The 16,130-nt window shown below is 36.9% G+C and overlaps 1 protein-coding gene across 3 annotated transcripts in view; it reads left to right on the plus strand.

The window, feature by feature from the left end:
* The window catches only part of LOC125246000 (copine-8), a 175,217-nt gene that overhangs the window by 9,417 nt on the left and 149,670 nt on the right, over positions 1–16,130 (plus strand). The window contains exon 1 of one of the 3 annotated variants that reach the window (XM_048156831.1): positions 9,264–9,566. The exons of the other annotated variants lie outside the window; for them this stretch is intronic. Within the exon in view, the coding sequence (XP_048012788.1) occupies positions 9,547–9,566 (20 nt within the window). The 5' untranslated portion in view covers positions 9,264–9,546. Of the gene's footprint in view, positions 1–9,263; positions 9,567–16,130 lie in introns of those variants that run through there. 3 annotated transcript variants of the gene reach the window in all.

Raw genomic sequence — 16,130 nt, forward strand, 5'->3', positions numbered from 1 at the left:
TAGATGGAGCAGAACAGATTGTAAAAGAATGGACAAGTCTTGTTTTTATTGGTTAGATATGCACGTGATATGATGAATCTCGATGAATCTCGATGAAGTCTGTCCATTTGAATGTGAAAATAAAAGTATGAAAGCAGTTGTCTTGGAATGTATTTTTGAAGGAAGTAGATTTGTTTTGTAGTTAATTCCAACAGTTAACTCCTAGCAAAAAAATGTGACAAGAGCCAAACTACTATTTTCCAGTAGTGGCAACTTTTCTGTTGTTGCTAAATGTTTGCTACACAAATAACAGCAGGTTTGCTGTGACTAAACAATTTTTTGAAGAAACTTTAACGTAATTCCTGTTGGTGGAGTTTGTTCCAGTACATGAAATAATTAAGAATATGTGCATGCTGCGAATAAACAAGTATTGCAAGATACTTTACTGTAATTCCTGTTGGTGGAGTTTGTTCCTGTAAAAAGTTATTTTACAAGAAATAGTTAAGAATTTGTGCATGCTGCGAATGTACAAGTTTTGCAAGATAATTTACTGTAATTCCTGTTGGTGGAGTTTGTTCCAGTAAAAAGGGCTTTCACATGAAATAGTATGTGTTCATTTCGTCAGTGAAAATGTTTAAAAAGCTCCCTTGTCTTTTGCTGAAACACTAAAATGTTTTTGAGTGTGAAACAATGGCAACTGAATTGCGTATGGACTAGGCTGCTCTGAACTGATCTAACAGTGATATTTTTGGCACCACGATCTGTCACGACAGCAGGAAGCCGCTCCATTGACCTTTAAGGCCATAAAGATCACATAATGGGTTGTATTGAGGAAAATGAAAAGTGTGTCTGAGTGTATTGAGCAGTGACAAGAAACCCGCTGAGCTAGAGCTCAATATGCTCTATAAGGAAGACTCAGGCAGGCTGTACAGCAGAGAACAGAACGCTGCAGTCCCAACGACTGACAGTATTTAATCAATGTACATTTTCCTCATTGGTTACAGGCCAAGAGCTTTTGGAAGGCTTGAATGCTTTAAGTGTTCAAGCTCTTTAAAAAGTCAGGTGGAATCTGATTGTCAATGTTTTTTATCATTCATCAGCTATAAAAAAAGATTCTCTGTGTCATTATCGTTATAGCTGTTCTTATAGAATTAGAATGATTATTGAAACTTAGTTTTAGTTATAGTTATCATTATAATTAACGTTGTTGGTGTGAACAAGCCTTATAGGAAATCTCAAAAATTATAAGTATGGCTGTCAGTCTCGCTAAGTTACTGTACTGAATGTATGTCAAACAGCATTTAGAATAATATAGTTACCTTTATTGTGAAGATAAATAAGCTCATGTTGAAAGCAACATATTTCCACAGAATGCTTTGCTTTCTCATAACACTTTTCTTTTACTTGTCTTGAGATTACAGAGAAAATATAATGCTGAGAGATTTGACAACAATGTCAGAGCAACTAAAAAACCTAGACGGTCAAAACATCTAAGAAAGACTACATGCCGTAGCTGTGCTTGATCACACATTTCTGCCCCTTGATCACACATTTCAGACACCTTCTTGGAAGCTTCCTGTTGTTTCCAGTCACTACAAATACACTGGCAGTGTAATGAGCTAGCAAACAATGTCCTCAGAGGGAAAAATCAATGACCACAGAAACCTATTATGACACACACATGGCACATATGACTCAAACGTCACACAGAACCCTTGCATTTTATGGAAGAAATGAAATCTGTTTTTAGAGGCAGTTTTAATCCAACTTTAAATCAAGCAGGTTCACAGAATGGCCTATTACACACAAATTAGTTCCATGTCTCTGCATATTTTCCAAATGTATTCCAACTGTATAATATGAAGAAAACATATTAAACATGTATCATAATTGCAAAATGCAGTACTGTACTTTTAATTTTGGAAAGTGTATTTTGTAATCTGGATAATTCTGCTTGCATACTGTGCATACCTAACAAAAAAACAGATTTTTCTTTAAGTTGTAAATAAAACAATGGTTATTTATGTATAAATAATTGTATAATTATATATACAATTATTTCATGTTAATTCAATGTGTTGCTATTTGTGACATTTACTAGCAATTTCTAAGTGAAATTTGTTTTTATTTGTTTTTTTTTTAATGTAGGCCTAAATACTGCATACTTTAAAATAGTATAGGTAGTATGAGAGTATGATGAGAGTATGATATTTAAATATATATATATATTTTTATACAAAAACATCAGGAGTAAAAAAGAAAACAATGGTATCAATTACGGATTTTTTTTACGGATTTTAGTATGTGATCATTATTACTATATAATTACTATATAATACCCAGTGTATTACATGTGAATTAAATTGTAACACTAAATATGGGAAATGTAGTCTCGCCTTACAGTTCTCAAGATCCAATATTGCTTCAAAAACTCAAATCACACACAAAATAAAGCATTTTTCAGGGTGGTTCAGCTAACGTAATATGCATGTTGTATCACAGTGGTTCTCAAACCTGTCCTGGAGTACCACCAGGCCGGCACATTTTGTATGTTTCCCTTATCACACCTGATTCAACTCACGATCTCATTAGTAGAAACTACAAGACCTGAAATGGGTGTGTCAGATATAGGGAGACATACAAAATGTGCAGGGCTGGTGGTAGTCCAGGACAGAACCACTGTTGTATAGAGGGTATGCACTGACATCACTCGATAGTGTTCCTGTTACAAAAAATGGTTTCACACTGTTTTAATATTTTAGTACATTGGTACCTTTTTTGTGCCAGTATGCCACATAGTCCTACTCCATTGTGTAGTCTATACGGATGTCAACCCCTCTTTTGAAGGCAGAACATCTCACTTGAATCCTCTAATTGGTTCTCAATAACACTCACTTTAACCTTGAAGGTGAATGAGTTGCCCTCAGGGGAAGCACAGATGTTGTGCTGGCATAAACCTGTAACAGAAAAAGTAGTTGACCTTTTCTAAAGAATGTTGAGGGAGCTGTGTTTTAAAGCTGCATTTTAGGGTCATCAAATTGAAAGGCCTCCTTTAGCACGATAGCAAAGAAACACAACAGCGAATGCTTTTAGAGTCCCTGAACGCTCTCATAAAGCTAATTACAGTCTCTTCAACTGCCCGCGTCAGCTGCACTTACTACAAAGAGCTCTCGCCAACCCAGTGGCTCTCTGTTCTCAAACAGCGACTACAGTATTGATTCCATCTTCTGTATTCTTTCTCAGTGACAAGATTTCTCTCATATTATTTTGAAGTTGCCGTTTAGTGTGATATTCTGACATTTGCAAGGAGGCGAAATTAAAATGTCATCATAAATAGAATATGCCACATGACAAGACATTTTTCTGCCACGTCAGATTTCTTGCATAATTTTCTTCATCAAATCAGTCTCTTTGGTTTTGGTGATGGAGTTGGTGCACCATTGTGATGTCACTTTATGCATATAGAAAAAAAAACATTACTATGGTTTTTGGACATGATAATATGGACATGTATCGTGGTAATAACATAATTCTTTGAATATGTACCATGGTCAATGAATACAAGAATCAGTGAGTACCATGGTATATATCGGGGTCTCATTAAAAGGACAAAATGATATTTATGATGTGTGACATTGCATTGCTTAAAAGGTAATAACAACAACAATAAAACAGTAACAAGCATAGTGCAGTTTTGTTTAGACAGTTTTGTTTAGAAATTCATATTTTATAGTTGTTACATGTTGTTATATAATAACAGCAAATACATAACATACAAATATTGGTTAAAATAGTGAAAACAGTAACAAAAATTATTTTTATAAAATATAAATATGTTTATAATAAGCATTTTTATCAGCAGGTCCAACATTTTTGCATTGCATAGGATTGCCTTCTATTTTAATTCAATGAGTATATGTGATGCTGCACTTTAATCATCAATTTGGCCAAAAGCAATAACAAAAAAGTAATAGAACATCAAAAATATACATATTCATAAAATCTGTCTCTTAGTAACATCTGGTGTTCATTCTCTAGCATAAGGATATATGGAGGAAAACAGTCAGAATTGGTGAGAGAGTACCAGGGTCCGGGTCACATATCTGCAGTCCTCAGTATTACATGAGAATATGACTGACATCCAGGAAAGTTGGCAAAATGGAGGGGTGCGGCCCTGTTTTTCCTTCCCTCTCTCTGTGTGTGCATGACTGTCTCTCTTTCAGTTTAGGTTTGTTTGTGTTCATAAATAAGTAAGACCTAATTCAGCACATGTGGTATGATATAGTGCAAAAGTTGATTTTGTATTTCGCCATTTTGTATATAATCAGTTTATAAATAATAAAGTGTACAGTAAATCTTTGCACTTAATCACAACAAAATCCTGAAATTCTGGTTTACCATAAGTTTAATGTTTATAGTAAATTTATGGTAAATATTTTCTTTATGAATAGACCTCATGACTTTCATAACATGTTCTTCCTGTTTTATAAAACATATTTAGTTGGATTGAAGTGAGTTAAATAAGCTAAAAAGATACTGAATAAGCACTTTGCAACAAAAAAAGAGATAAAAAAGCCCAAAGATTTTTTTCCTCTGCTGTTTTTCTCTGAATCATTGCCAACGATTAGAAGCGAGTGGAGTGCACACTACAAATCCATTTAAGTTACCATCTCTCCTCATGAATATTAAACAGTGCGTTTGCTAATGTGCATTGGAACAAACAGTGTGTAATTACCTCAAGCATTTCATTTAGCAGAGACACTGTTGTTTTGTACCTTTATTACACAAAATAGATAGATTATAATCTCACGTTACAGCAATGCAATGAGACATTCTTGAACATATACGCATGAGTGGAATAGGGTACGATCAGGGGTGTCAAACAAGTTCCTGGGGGACCACTGTCTTGCATAGTTTAGCTCCAACCCTAATTAAACACACGTGAACCAGCTAATCAAGCTCTTCTGCATTACTAGAAACTTCCAGGCAGGTGTATGACTTTCCTTGGTGACATCACCAAGGCTGCACAAGCTTTTGGATGCTTTCCAATCAAATCCCAGTAAAATCAGATCGAGAAGTAGGCTTAAGTTATTCATCAAATGCTGTACATATTCTGATGGTATGGTTTTATGCATAGTGTATCATGGTGTATCAACCAATCAGAAGCCAGAACTGAGACTCATTATGTACATTATTTCATAAAACATTTTATTAAAATAAATTTTATTTTATTTTTTTTGCAATTGATTTACTAGTGAAATTCAGCATATTATTGTAACAAATTAGACATTTTGTGCATTTATTGAATTCTTGTATTTTTTTACTGTGTGTGTGTGTGTGTGTGTGTGTGTGTGTGTGTGTGTGTGTGTGTGTGTGTGTGTGTGTGTGTGTGTGTGTGTGTGTGTGTGTGTGAGAGAGAGAGTGTGTGTGTGTGTGTATTTTGTTGGCCTCTTGGTGTAGTCCGCAAAAGAGAGCACGTATGCAAACAGGTTCCAGGCTCTCACAGCCCCTGTCAGATGAAATTAGGGCAGGTTTCTTGAAAAAGGCACTGAGAATATTCAAGCAATAGAACTGCAGATGGTCACCCGTGTTCTCTCTGTGTGTGTGTACGTGTGTGTGTGTGTGTGACTGACTCCACCTGTATCACACTGATCATGAAATTCCTGAGCGCTTGCCAGGCCACGGAGCTCTACATTTCTTCTCAAAGTATAGTGCGAACTAACAGTTCAAATGTTGTGTTCGGATTTGCATATTCTACCTCTCATCCCTGGAAGCTTAAGCATTTGTGACTTTTTTTTTTAAAGTCTTACATCAATAATAGACGAGTCTTTCCAATTTGAGGCACTCGAGTCAGGTGCCAGGCTGCTGGAGTGAAGTGCTTGTGTTGTGAGTGTGAAGGCACCTCTCTCTCTTGGAGCGCTTTGAATCTAGTTCAGTGAGATGCCGTATTCTCTGAGGAGCCGTTATCCAGGTCACTCTACAGGAAAAGCCAAAGCCAAAAAGAATCGTCTGGGATTTCACAGAGGTCTGAGGACAACCCAGCAGATAGATGTAGAGAGACGAGGAGGAGAAAGAGGTGTTCACTCGTTCTGCTGCCTTATTTGTTTTGCTGTGTCTCAGACCCCGGGTCGTGTCTTTGAGACTCTCTTTCCATCCTCCCTGTGAGCTGTGCTGAGACACATTATCTATGCCTTACACCTCCGCTCACTATGTCCGATCCTCTTCTCGTCCAGTCATTTCCTCACCTTCTTTCTTCTTGTTTTCTCCTTCCCCACTCATCTCATTTGCATCGCTCCTCACCTTTTTGTCTCTTCATCTGATCATCTCATTTCCTACGGTATTCTCTACCTTACTCCCCAATTCTCATTCTCTCCTCACATCCTGTTTTCTACTTTTCTCTCGTTCATCCTCTCATCTCTGCTTTTGTCAGCATCATTTTAACTCTCCTCTCCTCTCCTCTCCTCTCCTCTCCTCTCCTCTCCTCTCCTCTCCTCTCCTCTCCTCTCCTCTCCTCTCCTCTCCTCTCCTCTCTATTTTTTGGCCACAGCAGCCGACACCTGAAGAACAGAAAATCCCATGATAAATGGGTTAAGGCTTTTTAATGTAATTAGTTGCTGTATGACTAACTGTTCTGTAGGAGTCGTCTAGCTACTCTCTTCTCACACAGATCCAATTTATTTCTTAGCCTGGACCTGACGTCAGCTAGGTGAGGTCCCGAGGGGCCGTCAGAACCCAGCATGTCACCAAGGCAACGCTGTCATAGGGCCAATCAAAAGAGCAGGTTCGCTGCGCTTGTTAAAATGATGAAAGATATCTAATCAGAAAATATGGGAATTAAATAGAGAAGTGAGATCTCTGTACATTCCTGTTTGAGATATCTATACATGTTATTCAGAGAGATTGAGCAGGTGTCAGTCAAGACAGCAGACATCATTATTGGTGGTTAGTTGTCAGGGTAACTGCCTCCAGCCTCACTTGGGTCCCACAGCGAGTTGTGACTGTGCTGAAGACCTGTCATGCTCTGTATCTGTCTGTCTTTCAAACTTGATCATCCCTCCATTTTTTTCTGAACAGCCTTTAAATGATGCCAGTAATTAGATAACTGTTTGTGTTATTCACAAAGTTATTCTCTAACAAATTGTTAGTCTGGATTTTGCCATGTTCTCACCATGTAATTGTGTTGTACAGCATTTTTTATTGTAGATCTACACATTTGTAGGTTTTATAGAACTTTAGATTAGCAGAATACCAAAAAAAAAACAAAATACCAATAATCAAGCAAATCTTTGGTTATTTTTATCACTATATGTATGTGATATAAAAAATCCTTAACAGTGGTTGTAATAAGGAGAAAGTTTATGTATAATGCAAAGTACTTTTTTGACACCTACTTTTCTGTCTCAATTACCTTTGATTTTATATATTTATATATTGATATTCATAATTGGCAAGTCAAACTCTGTTGGCAATTTTTCCCCTCCAATTAGCAGAAATTATCATCATTGATGGCATGTAGGCAGAAATACATTGTGTGAAATATACAGTTGTATAATGAAGCTTAACTGTAGCCTTCAAAATTAAAAACATGTTGATTTACAAAAGGTGACATGCTGCTTCAGATATTGTCAGAATTTTGTTAGTAGAAAAGTCATAGGCAGAGCGTAAGGCGCTTTCCCTAGTCACAAGCTTGAGACTAACATGAAATTGTATTACTCAAACCACTGACCGCTGCTGCTTCTGATTGCGTTTAGAGGAAAAAGCTGCCCATAAATGCTGGTCTAGGATCAGTTTTCTCCATAATAATAGCACATTGGCAAAACAGATTTAGGCAAACGATCCAGTGCGCATCTGTGTTTGCGCTCTGGAGAACGTTAAAGGTTTCTATTTACAATGTTTTTGCAGCGATGTGAAATGTAGCCAGTCACAAACATATGTTGATTTCTTGAATGCAATTTTCTAATCGGTGTTTAAGTAAGCACTGAGAAAAAAACCCAGCGTTTTTAGCGGTGAGTCGATTCTGAGCTCTGAAGGCCACCAAATCCTCTCAGTATAACAAACAAAGTGTAGAAATAATCATTGTACAGTTAGCTTCATTGATTATATTGGAACTTTGTTTGCAACGATTGCAACGAACTAAAATGAGTGACAGCTTTTTAGTGATTATTAAGGGAGTGGTCTTTGCATGCCTTCTGCCATGCCAAATCCTGCATACAGTATGCTTGCTTTTCTGTAAAAAAAAAAAAAAAAAGAGTGGTTTGTGAACGTAGATGCTTTAATAAGAAATGAAGTATGAGGAACATTTATGCTGGGATGTATAGGTTGTGCAGCAACACGTAACTTGAAGCTATTTCAAGCAGAGGTGGAAATTAACTAATTACAAATACTTTCGTTACAGTACTTGAGTACATTTTTAAATTTTTTCTGACTTTCTTGAGTACAATGAAATTCTGGTACTTTTACTTTTACTTGAGTTGAATAAAAATAAAGTGTTCAACTTCGCTACATTTATTTTTCACCAAAAGTACAAAGTACTTCGAAAGGTGCAGAAGGGATACAGCAACGGCCGGAAGTGAGGCAAAATTTCAAAATAAAATAACAGTACATTAATTTGCTACTGCTACTTATTAGATTGTGTTTTATTAACGACTACACCTACCCCAACCCTAAACCTACCCTTACAATAATACAAATACAGTAATTAAATGACCCAATTTTAATTTTGCGCATGCCCAGTGTCCATAGCTTTAGGCTATCCCTTCCTATAGTCTTTTTTAATTTTTTTTTTATATTCAACTTTCAGAAAAACATACAATGACATTTAACATGAAAAACAAACAACCAACCAAAACAAAAATTGGGGATACACATAACAGCTCTTACATGATACAGGGTAGAGCATTAAATTCTGCAAATTATATTTTCCAGTATGAGAGATGTTTTTATACACTTCTTATTTCTATTAATTGAGATCAATGAGTCATAAAACATTTTAAGGTCTTTACAGAAAACATTTTATGAGGGTGTAATAGACATTACTTTAGCTTTATGTATATGAAACTTCCCAAGAAGAATAATTAATTTTAATGTGTTATCAATTATAACAGAGCCGGTATTACAGTCCAAGAAGAGGATCATAGGTTCATCTATTTTAATTATTTTGTAGAATGTATCAAAAACCATCATAGAAACCTGCTTCCAAATGTCTTCTGAATATTTACAATTACAAAATAAATTCCCATCTAGTCTTGCGAGCTGGCACTTTTCAAACTACCGCGGTAGAGCTCTCCGCTTCAGCCAATCACAGACTCGGGTGATGAATCAATCAAAACCTCCAGTTCAGCTGGGCGGCGTTGTGTTCAAACCGCGCTTTGACGTTCAATCACTGGCAATGGCGTTTTGAATCAGTATCGCTAACATTTCAATATTTTAGTGAATGTAAGTGAGTTATGCTCATATTCTGGCTTTAAATTGGCGCACCTGAAATTGGTCATACCACTGATAGTACCAGAATACTGAGAGGTAAATAGTAAATAGTAAACTCTGCTCATACAAGGACGCAGTTATTGCATGGATGGAGCAAGAACAATGTAAGTGTCTAAAATGCATGCACACAGTTAAGTTGAATTTTAAAACTTGCCCTTGCAGTTAAACTAAATGTACAAAGCAAATTTAGTACGAAGCTGAAATAACCTCAACATTACAATAACAGTGAAATAAGAGCGCATTATCTGCCAATCAGGCGCACGCAAAAGTAAACATGACAAGACAATTTATGAGATTAATATAATTTTCTTCATAATATAAAATTAACTATACTCTAAAATCGTCAGTCGTGTTTGAAAATATATTAGACCATACAGAGTAGAGCTGCACGATACACGATTTAACGGGCAGCTAAACAAAACATGTACATTACTAGAGGTTTTAACAAAATGTTTATTGATTCAGTCTCTTTAAAATGGTTAATTTAAATTATGTTTAAAACAAAAATCGGTTTGAATGAATAATTCAATAACTAACTCATATATATATATATACATATATATATACTTCATTGTATTACTGGATGATTTAGCGTTATCTCTTGAATAGATCATTCAATGGCAAATGTTCAGTAACAAATACATTTAACTGTCACTTGTCGCCACCTAGTGGTCTAACAATGTGTACAAGTTGCATTCAAAAGGTGATTTACTCTATTTTGATCTCAACTGTAGTTTTTATATCCAAACTGTAAACTTTTTTTTTTCCCAGTACTTCTGAAATAATTTTAATATTTGTAACACAGAAATTATGGTACTGAGTGGTTAAAAAGAAGCTGTTTGATACCTAAACTGTACATGACAACTGCTCTTTCTGGCTCAGCGCAGCATGAACACAGATTTGAAAGTACTTTGTAATGTTGTAACTTCAGTAGGTTTTCAGCAAACTACTTATTTACTTGTACTTTTTTTCATATTATTTTTCGGTACTTCTGCTTGTACTCAAGTAAATTATTTAAGTAGCAATACTTTTACTTAAGTACAATTTTTAATACTCTTTTCACCACTTAGAAAATCTATTTAATTTTTTTTTTTTTTTTTTTAAAGGGGAAGTACATCTCCTTAGCCTTAAACTGGAGTTGATTGACCCTCCACCTGAGAAAAGTCACAAACAAACAAGTACCAAAATGTACCTACTTTGCATTATCTCATATATTATCTAGTCAAGAAAAGAGTGTTTGGGTATAAAATTATTCCTCCAGGTGCTTTTTGAATGAGGGATCCATATTCCAAGGCATTTAAAGGCAAATACGAATTAAAAAGTCTTTATTGTATAATGGCTATTTAGTTTAAAGCAGTCAAACAAACAAACAAAAACTCTATGAAATGCATCATAACATTAATGTAATAATAAATGCATGTAATAACTAGATAATAATGGGAATATGTTAATTTGCTATAATGTGTGCCTTGCCAGAAGAGGATGGTCTCCCCAGCTGAGTCTGGTTCCTTACAGGATTTTTCTTCACTTTCTTGTTGTTGTGAGTCTCTTCTGTAAAGCTGCTTTTAAATGAGATTTATTATGACAAGTGCCATACACTTGTTACATGTGCACTCTGTTTTGGACTTCTTTCTGGACTTGTGTTGTACCATTTCCCGCCACTAGTCTGTTCCCAAAGTTACCGATCACCTCATTATCACCACCAGCTGTGTTCCATCACCCACCTTGTTATCCCATGTATATAAGCCCTGTGTTTCCAGTCATGTGTGGTCCGGTATCGTTCATGTGTTGTTTGGTTGTCTCCCAGTTGTACCTGTTCATGGATTACTCTCCTTGTGGATTTATTAAAGATAGTATAGTTCTATACTCCTTGTCGTGCGTTTTTGTGCTCCTAACCAGCAATTGTAACAGAATACCGGAACTAAAACAGTTATACAGATTACGGCATGTTTTTGTTGTTTTCCGTGTCGTGTTTCACTTTTTTCGCCGTCACAATGTACATACCCGCATTTCTGTTAATCTGCCTTGAGCCCCTCGACCCGTCGACCTGGCTCCTATGCACCTATGCTCCTTCCTACGCTCCTTCCACCCTCGTCGTCAGCTGGTACCATCAGGCATTCGGCCTCGCTGGGTTCCCTCAGCACATCGGCTCCGCCTGGGTCGGACATCGCCACGCCTCCGCTGCGGACTTACGGGCCATCTGCTGCTCTCTGGCCCTCCACCCCTTCGGCTATGGCTAGCTCCGCCCTCCCTCAGGCTCCACCTCCGCCCTCAGTCGCTCCAGCCCCACCTCTGCCCTCTGGATACCTGCTTCCACCTTGGGGGCGTCGCTGCGGCTCAGTCGCGGACGCCCAGGTCATCGGAGACCCTTCGAGTCTTCGGCGCTCCGGCTGCACGTTGGGCTCCAACTCTGATGTCATCGTCGCTTCCGGTCATCCCCATGGTGGCGTCTATAACTACATCACCGTGGCTCCTCCCGCCTGCGACGCCGCCATGGGGCGCAGTCTTGGCTGTGACCTGGATGGGTATACGTCTTCTTCTGTTCAAGGCACCTCCCTGGTCTTCACCACCATCTACACCTCCCTGGATTTCTTAATCTCCTGCACCATCCTGGACTCCTGCACTTCGCCTCCTCCCGGTTAGCCGTCCGCCTCCTGAGCAGCCTCCTACACCATCTTCAGCATCTCATCTTCATCTTCCCCTCTCCACGGCGCGAGGACGCACCTTTCCGGGAGGGGGCGATATGTTACGTGTGCACTCTGTTTTGGACTTGTTTCTTGACTTGTGTTGTACCATTTCCCGCCACTAGTCTGTTCCCATAGTTACCGATCACCTCATCACCACCAGCTGTGTTCCATCACCCACCTTGTTATCCCATGTATATAAGCCCTGTGTTTCCAGTCATGTGTGGTCTGGTATCGTTCATGTGTTGTTTGGTTGTCTCCCTGTTGTACCTGTTCATGGATTACTCTCCTTGTGGATTTATTAAAGAAAGTTTTATACTTCTATACTCCTCGTCGTGCGTGTTTATGCTCCTAACCAGCAATTGTAACAACACTACATATAAAACTGAATTATTTTTTGGATGTGTGTATATATATATATATATATATATATATATATATATATATATATATATATATATATATATATATATATATATTTGAAAAATCTTAGTACCATGTAAATTCAATGGTACTTAAATGTGGTATCTATTTATTCTCTTATATTTATATGGTATATTAGTATATGGTATGTGGTATATTTATCAAAGTACAATAATAGGATTACACTATACTCTTTGTATGGGTATTTTTAAGAAAACGTGGACCAGGGGTCTGTTTTTTCTCCTCCTGTTGTAGAGATGTGAAATACAGTTACATGAAAATACTAATACATTTATATGCAATGCATATTTTCCTTAAGTTAAGTTACAGTATATTACCGGCTGCACCACAGACATTAAATAGCATAAATGTACTAAATTATGTAATCTAGCTATTCTTGAACTGCTCAAATTGAATGTAAGTTGCTGAGTTTATTTACTTTCCAACAATGAACACAATCATTTTCTATAACTAGGAGTTGCGTCCCATGTGAAGTCAGGGATAATAGTACCATGATTGAAATAAAGATGATCGCAGTTCAGCTATAGTGCTAGAAGAGGCGTTTATTGAAGTGGAAAAACAACTCATGAGAAGATACAAAACTTGCATGAACTTTAAAGGCTCATCTACACTCAGGATAATATGATGAACCTGGTGCAAGTTTCAGGCAGTGCTGTAATTTTGGGGGGGTTTTTTTCCAGTGAAAAAAAACCGTAGGCTATTAGGGCCATATCAAACACGCTAGACGGACGTGTAAGGGAAACAGGTCAGTTTAACTCAAAGGGAATTATTAATTACAGTTTTTCTCAATCGCTTTGGCACATTTTTTTTAAATAGTCTTAAAATTCTCTAAACTGTAAGTGCAATTTTTTTCATCCTGATTTTAGCCCTCTGATCTGTGTCTGCTTTGAGACTTCAGTGTAAACACACACTGCTGTAATTGGCTGACATCTTTGCAATTGAAATAAGTATTACATGTGGAATCCTTTTGAATATTTTTACCACATTTTTACTATTACAGCTGTCGAATGTATTCCTATCACATGGAAGGTTGCAATTATTAACATTGGACAGATGACAGTCTGTTGATCGTGTGAATGCAGTGATCTTGTCATTGCAAAGCAATTTCTGCGCTCTCACAAAATGCTTTCACCCTAACTAACAATGCGAAAACAATTTAAATACAGTAAGAGATTCAATATGTAGTGTAAGACCATCACTATAACAGCAGTTTTGCCAAGTGTCCAGATAAACTTGCGCTGTGTGATCGACAGCTTCAGACAGTATAAAGAGAGCATTCTTTGAAGTAAAAATACTAGGATTATTCATTATGAATTTAACTGTCATTACCGGTTTAAAAATGAAATACGTTACTCACATTTTGCGGGGTCCTTGCTGATTCCAAAACAGTTGATTCCTGATCTTTGAGCAAAAGTTTTTGGTTCTCAAAGTTCTCAAAACAGTTGCTGGTACAAACATGTACAGTACAAGCATGTAAGTCAACACTGACGTGACTAGGACATACGTTAAAAATAAACTGAATCCATTTTTCTCTAACATCGGGATCCTTTGGCAGTTTATGCAAAGACACAGCCTGGAACAACACAACATGTGGCAGTGGCATCGCAATCTTGTTATTATCACAATCGTATCGTAACTACTTTAGATCCACTTACTGCTCATCGACTGAACATCAGTAGGCGGGGACAATGATGTGATGATGTAAAAGTAAGCATTGTTGTCTTGCTCCAGAGACAGAGGTATGCAAATGATTGTGCCCCTGTGATATCACATGCCACCTCTTTTCCAAACAAAGCTTTTATACAGCTTGGTTATATAAATGCTTTTTTATTGATGACGAGGACATTTTAGGTTATGGAACTTGCAGGATGTAATAATGATACAAAGACCTCTTATATGCTGAAAGACCAAGAAAAATTTGATTTCTCATTCATGACCCCTTTAATTTATCCTTCAAAACCTAGTTATTGTGTCAGGTATGCTGGCCAATGCCACCAAAATAAAGTGTTTTTGTCATTGTGTAAGCCACACTGGTCAAAATGTTTAGATGTTTTTTCACCATGGAAATATTTGGGGGGGGGTTTTCTACTTTTTTGTTGACTAATGGCTTTCTATACCATAGAAGAATGCTCGTGTGGATCACACTGAGCTTTTTAAATACTGATTCAGACATTAGGTTAAAATTGACTGGGAGAAGTTAATACTGTAGTACACAAAAAAGAAAATGAACATTTGTACTTCTATATGAATGATACTGTGGTGGCTGTTACTGACAATTTAAATCTAGCGGGTTTGGTGTCTTGTGTTTCAAATCCAATGACGCTGGTAGTGACTATTCTTTCTGACTAATCAGTGATCTGCAGTGTTTACATGTCACATTTAGTATCGGTACTGCTCGCTTGGAACCTCAATTGAGGTGGTACTGTTCCATACCGAGCTGTCCAATGCAGTGGAAAAGTGTCAAAAAGTGAGGGTGTTTTTTCACCATGGAAATATTTGGGAGGTTATTTTCTACTTTTTTTGTTGACTAACTGCTTTCTATACCATACAAGAATGCTCGTGTGGATCACACTGAGCTTTTTAAATACTGATTCAGACGTTAGGTTAAAATTGACTTGGAGAAGTTAATACTGTAGTACACAAAAAAGAAAATGAACATTTGTATTTATACAGTACATTTATTTTGCAGAAATGTGTTATGTAAACTAAACAAATTCTGTTGCTTGTTCATTTTTATACGCTATTATGTCTTTAATGCCAATGACGCTGGTAGTGACGGTTCTTTCTGACCAATCAGTGATCTGCAGTGTTTACACGTCACATTTTGTATCGGTACTGCTCGCTTGGAACCTCAACTGAGGTGGTACTGTTCCATACCGAGCTGTCCAATGCAGTGGAAAAGCATCAAAAAGTGGGCCGTATCGAGCAGTAGGTAAAAATTTACTAAGAAAAGTCAATAGTACACAAAAAAGAAAATGGACATTTGGTCACACTTTATATTAGGTGTCTTATTGTATTCATATTGTATTGCAAAACACTTGTGCTGCTATTGAGGTGGATACGGGTAAAGTTGATGGTATGGGTAGGTTTAAGGGTGGGTTCAGGGGTAAGAGAAAGGTCAACAGTGTAATTATAGCTGTATTTTTTTTTTTTACAGTAAAATAAGTACAATGTAAAAACATGTATACACAATAAGTGCATTGTATCAAATGATTCATTTACATTAAATGTTAGTACAAAGTAGTTAAAGACAAAGAAAAACGCCTTATATGAGGTGTGCATAATTATTAGGCAGGTTTTCTTTTACAGATAAAATGAGCCAAAAAGAGATTATTAAATGCTCATGTGAAGGATGCAATACTAATGCAATACTAGGAATTGTAGTCTCCAGAAGTGCAAGGTGTCAGGTTCTCAGAGACATTGATAGCAATGTCTTTGAGAACCTAGAATCCTGAAAAATGACCCACACCTAATAAGAATCACAAGATGAAGTGTTGAAATACATGAAGACTTTTTTTATAGGCTTTATAGACAGACAGA

This window comes from Megalobrama amblycephala, linkage group LG14 (genome assembly GCF_018812025.1).
Source record: "Megalobrama amblycephala isolate DHTTF-2021 linkage group LG14, ASM1881202v1, whole genome shotgun sequence".
Taxonomy (NCBI): Eukaryota; Metazoa; Chordata; class Actinopteri; order Cypriniformes; family Xenocyprididae; genus Megalobrama; species Megalobrama amblycephala.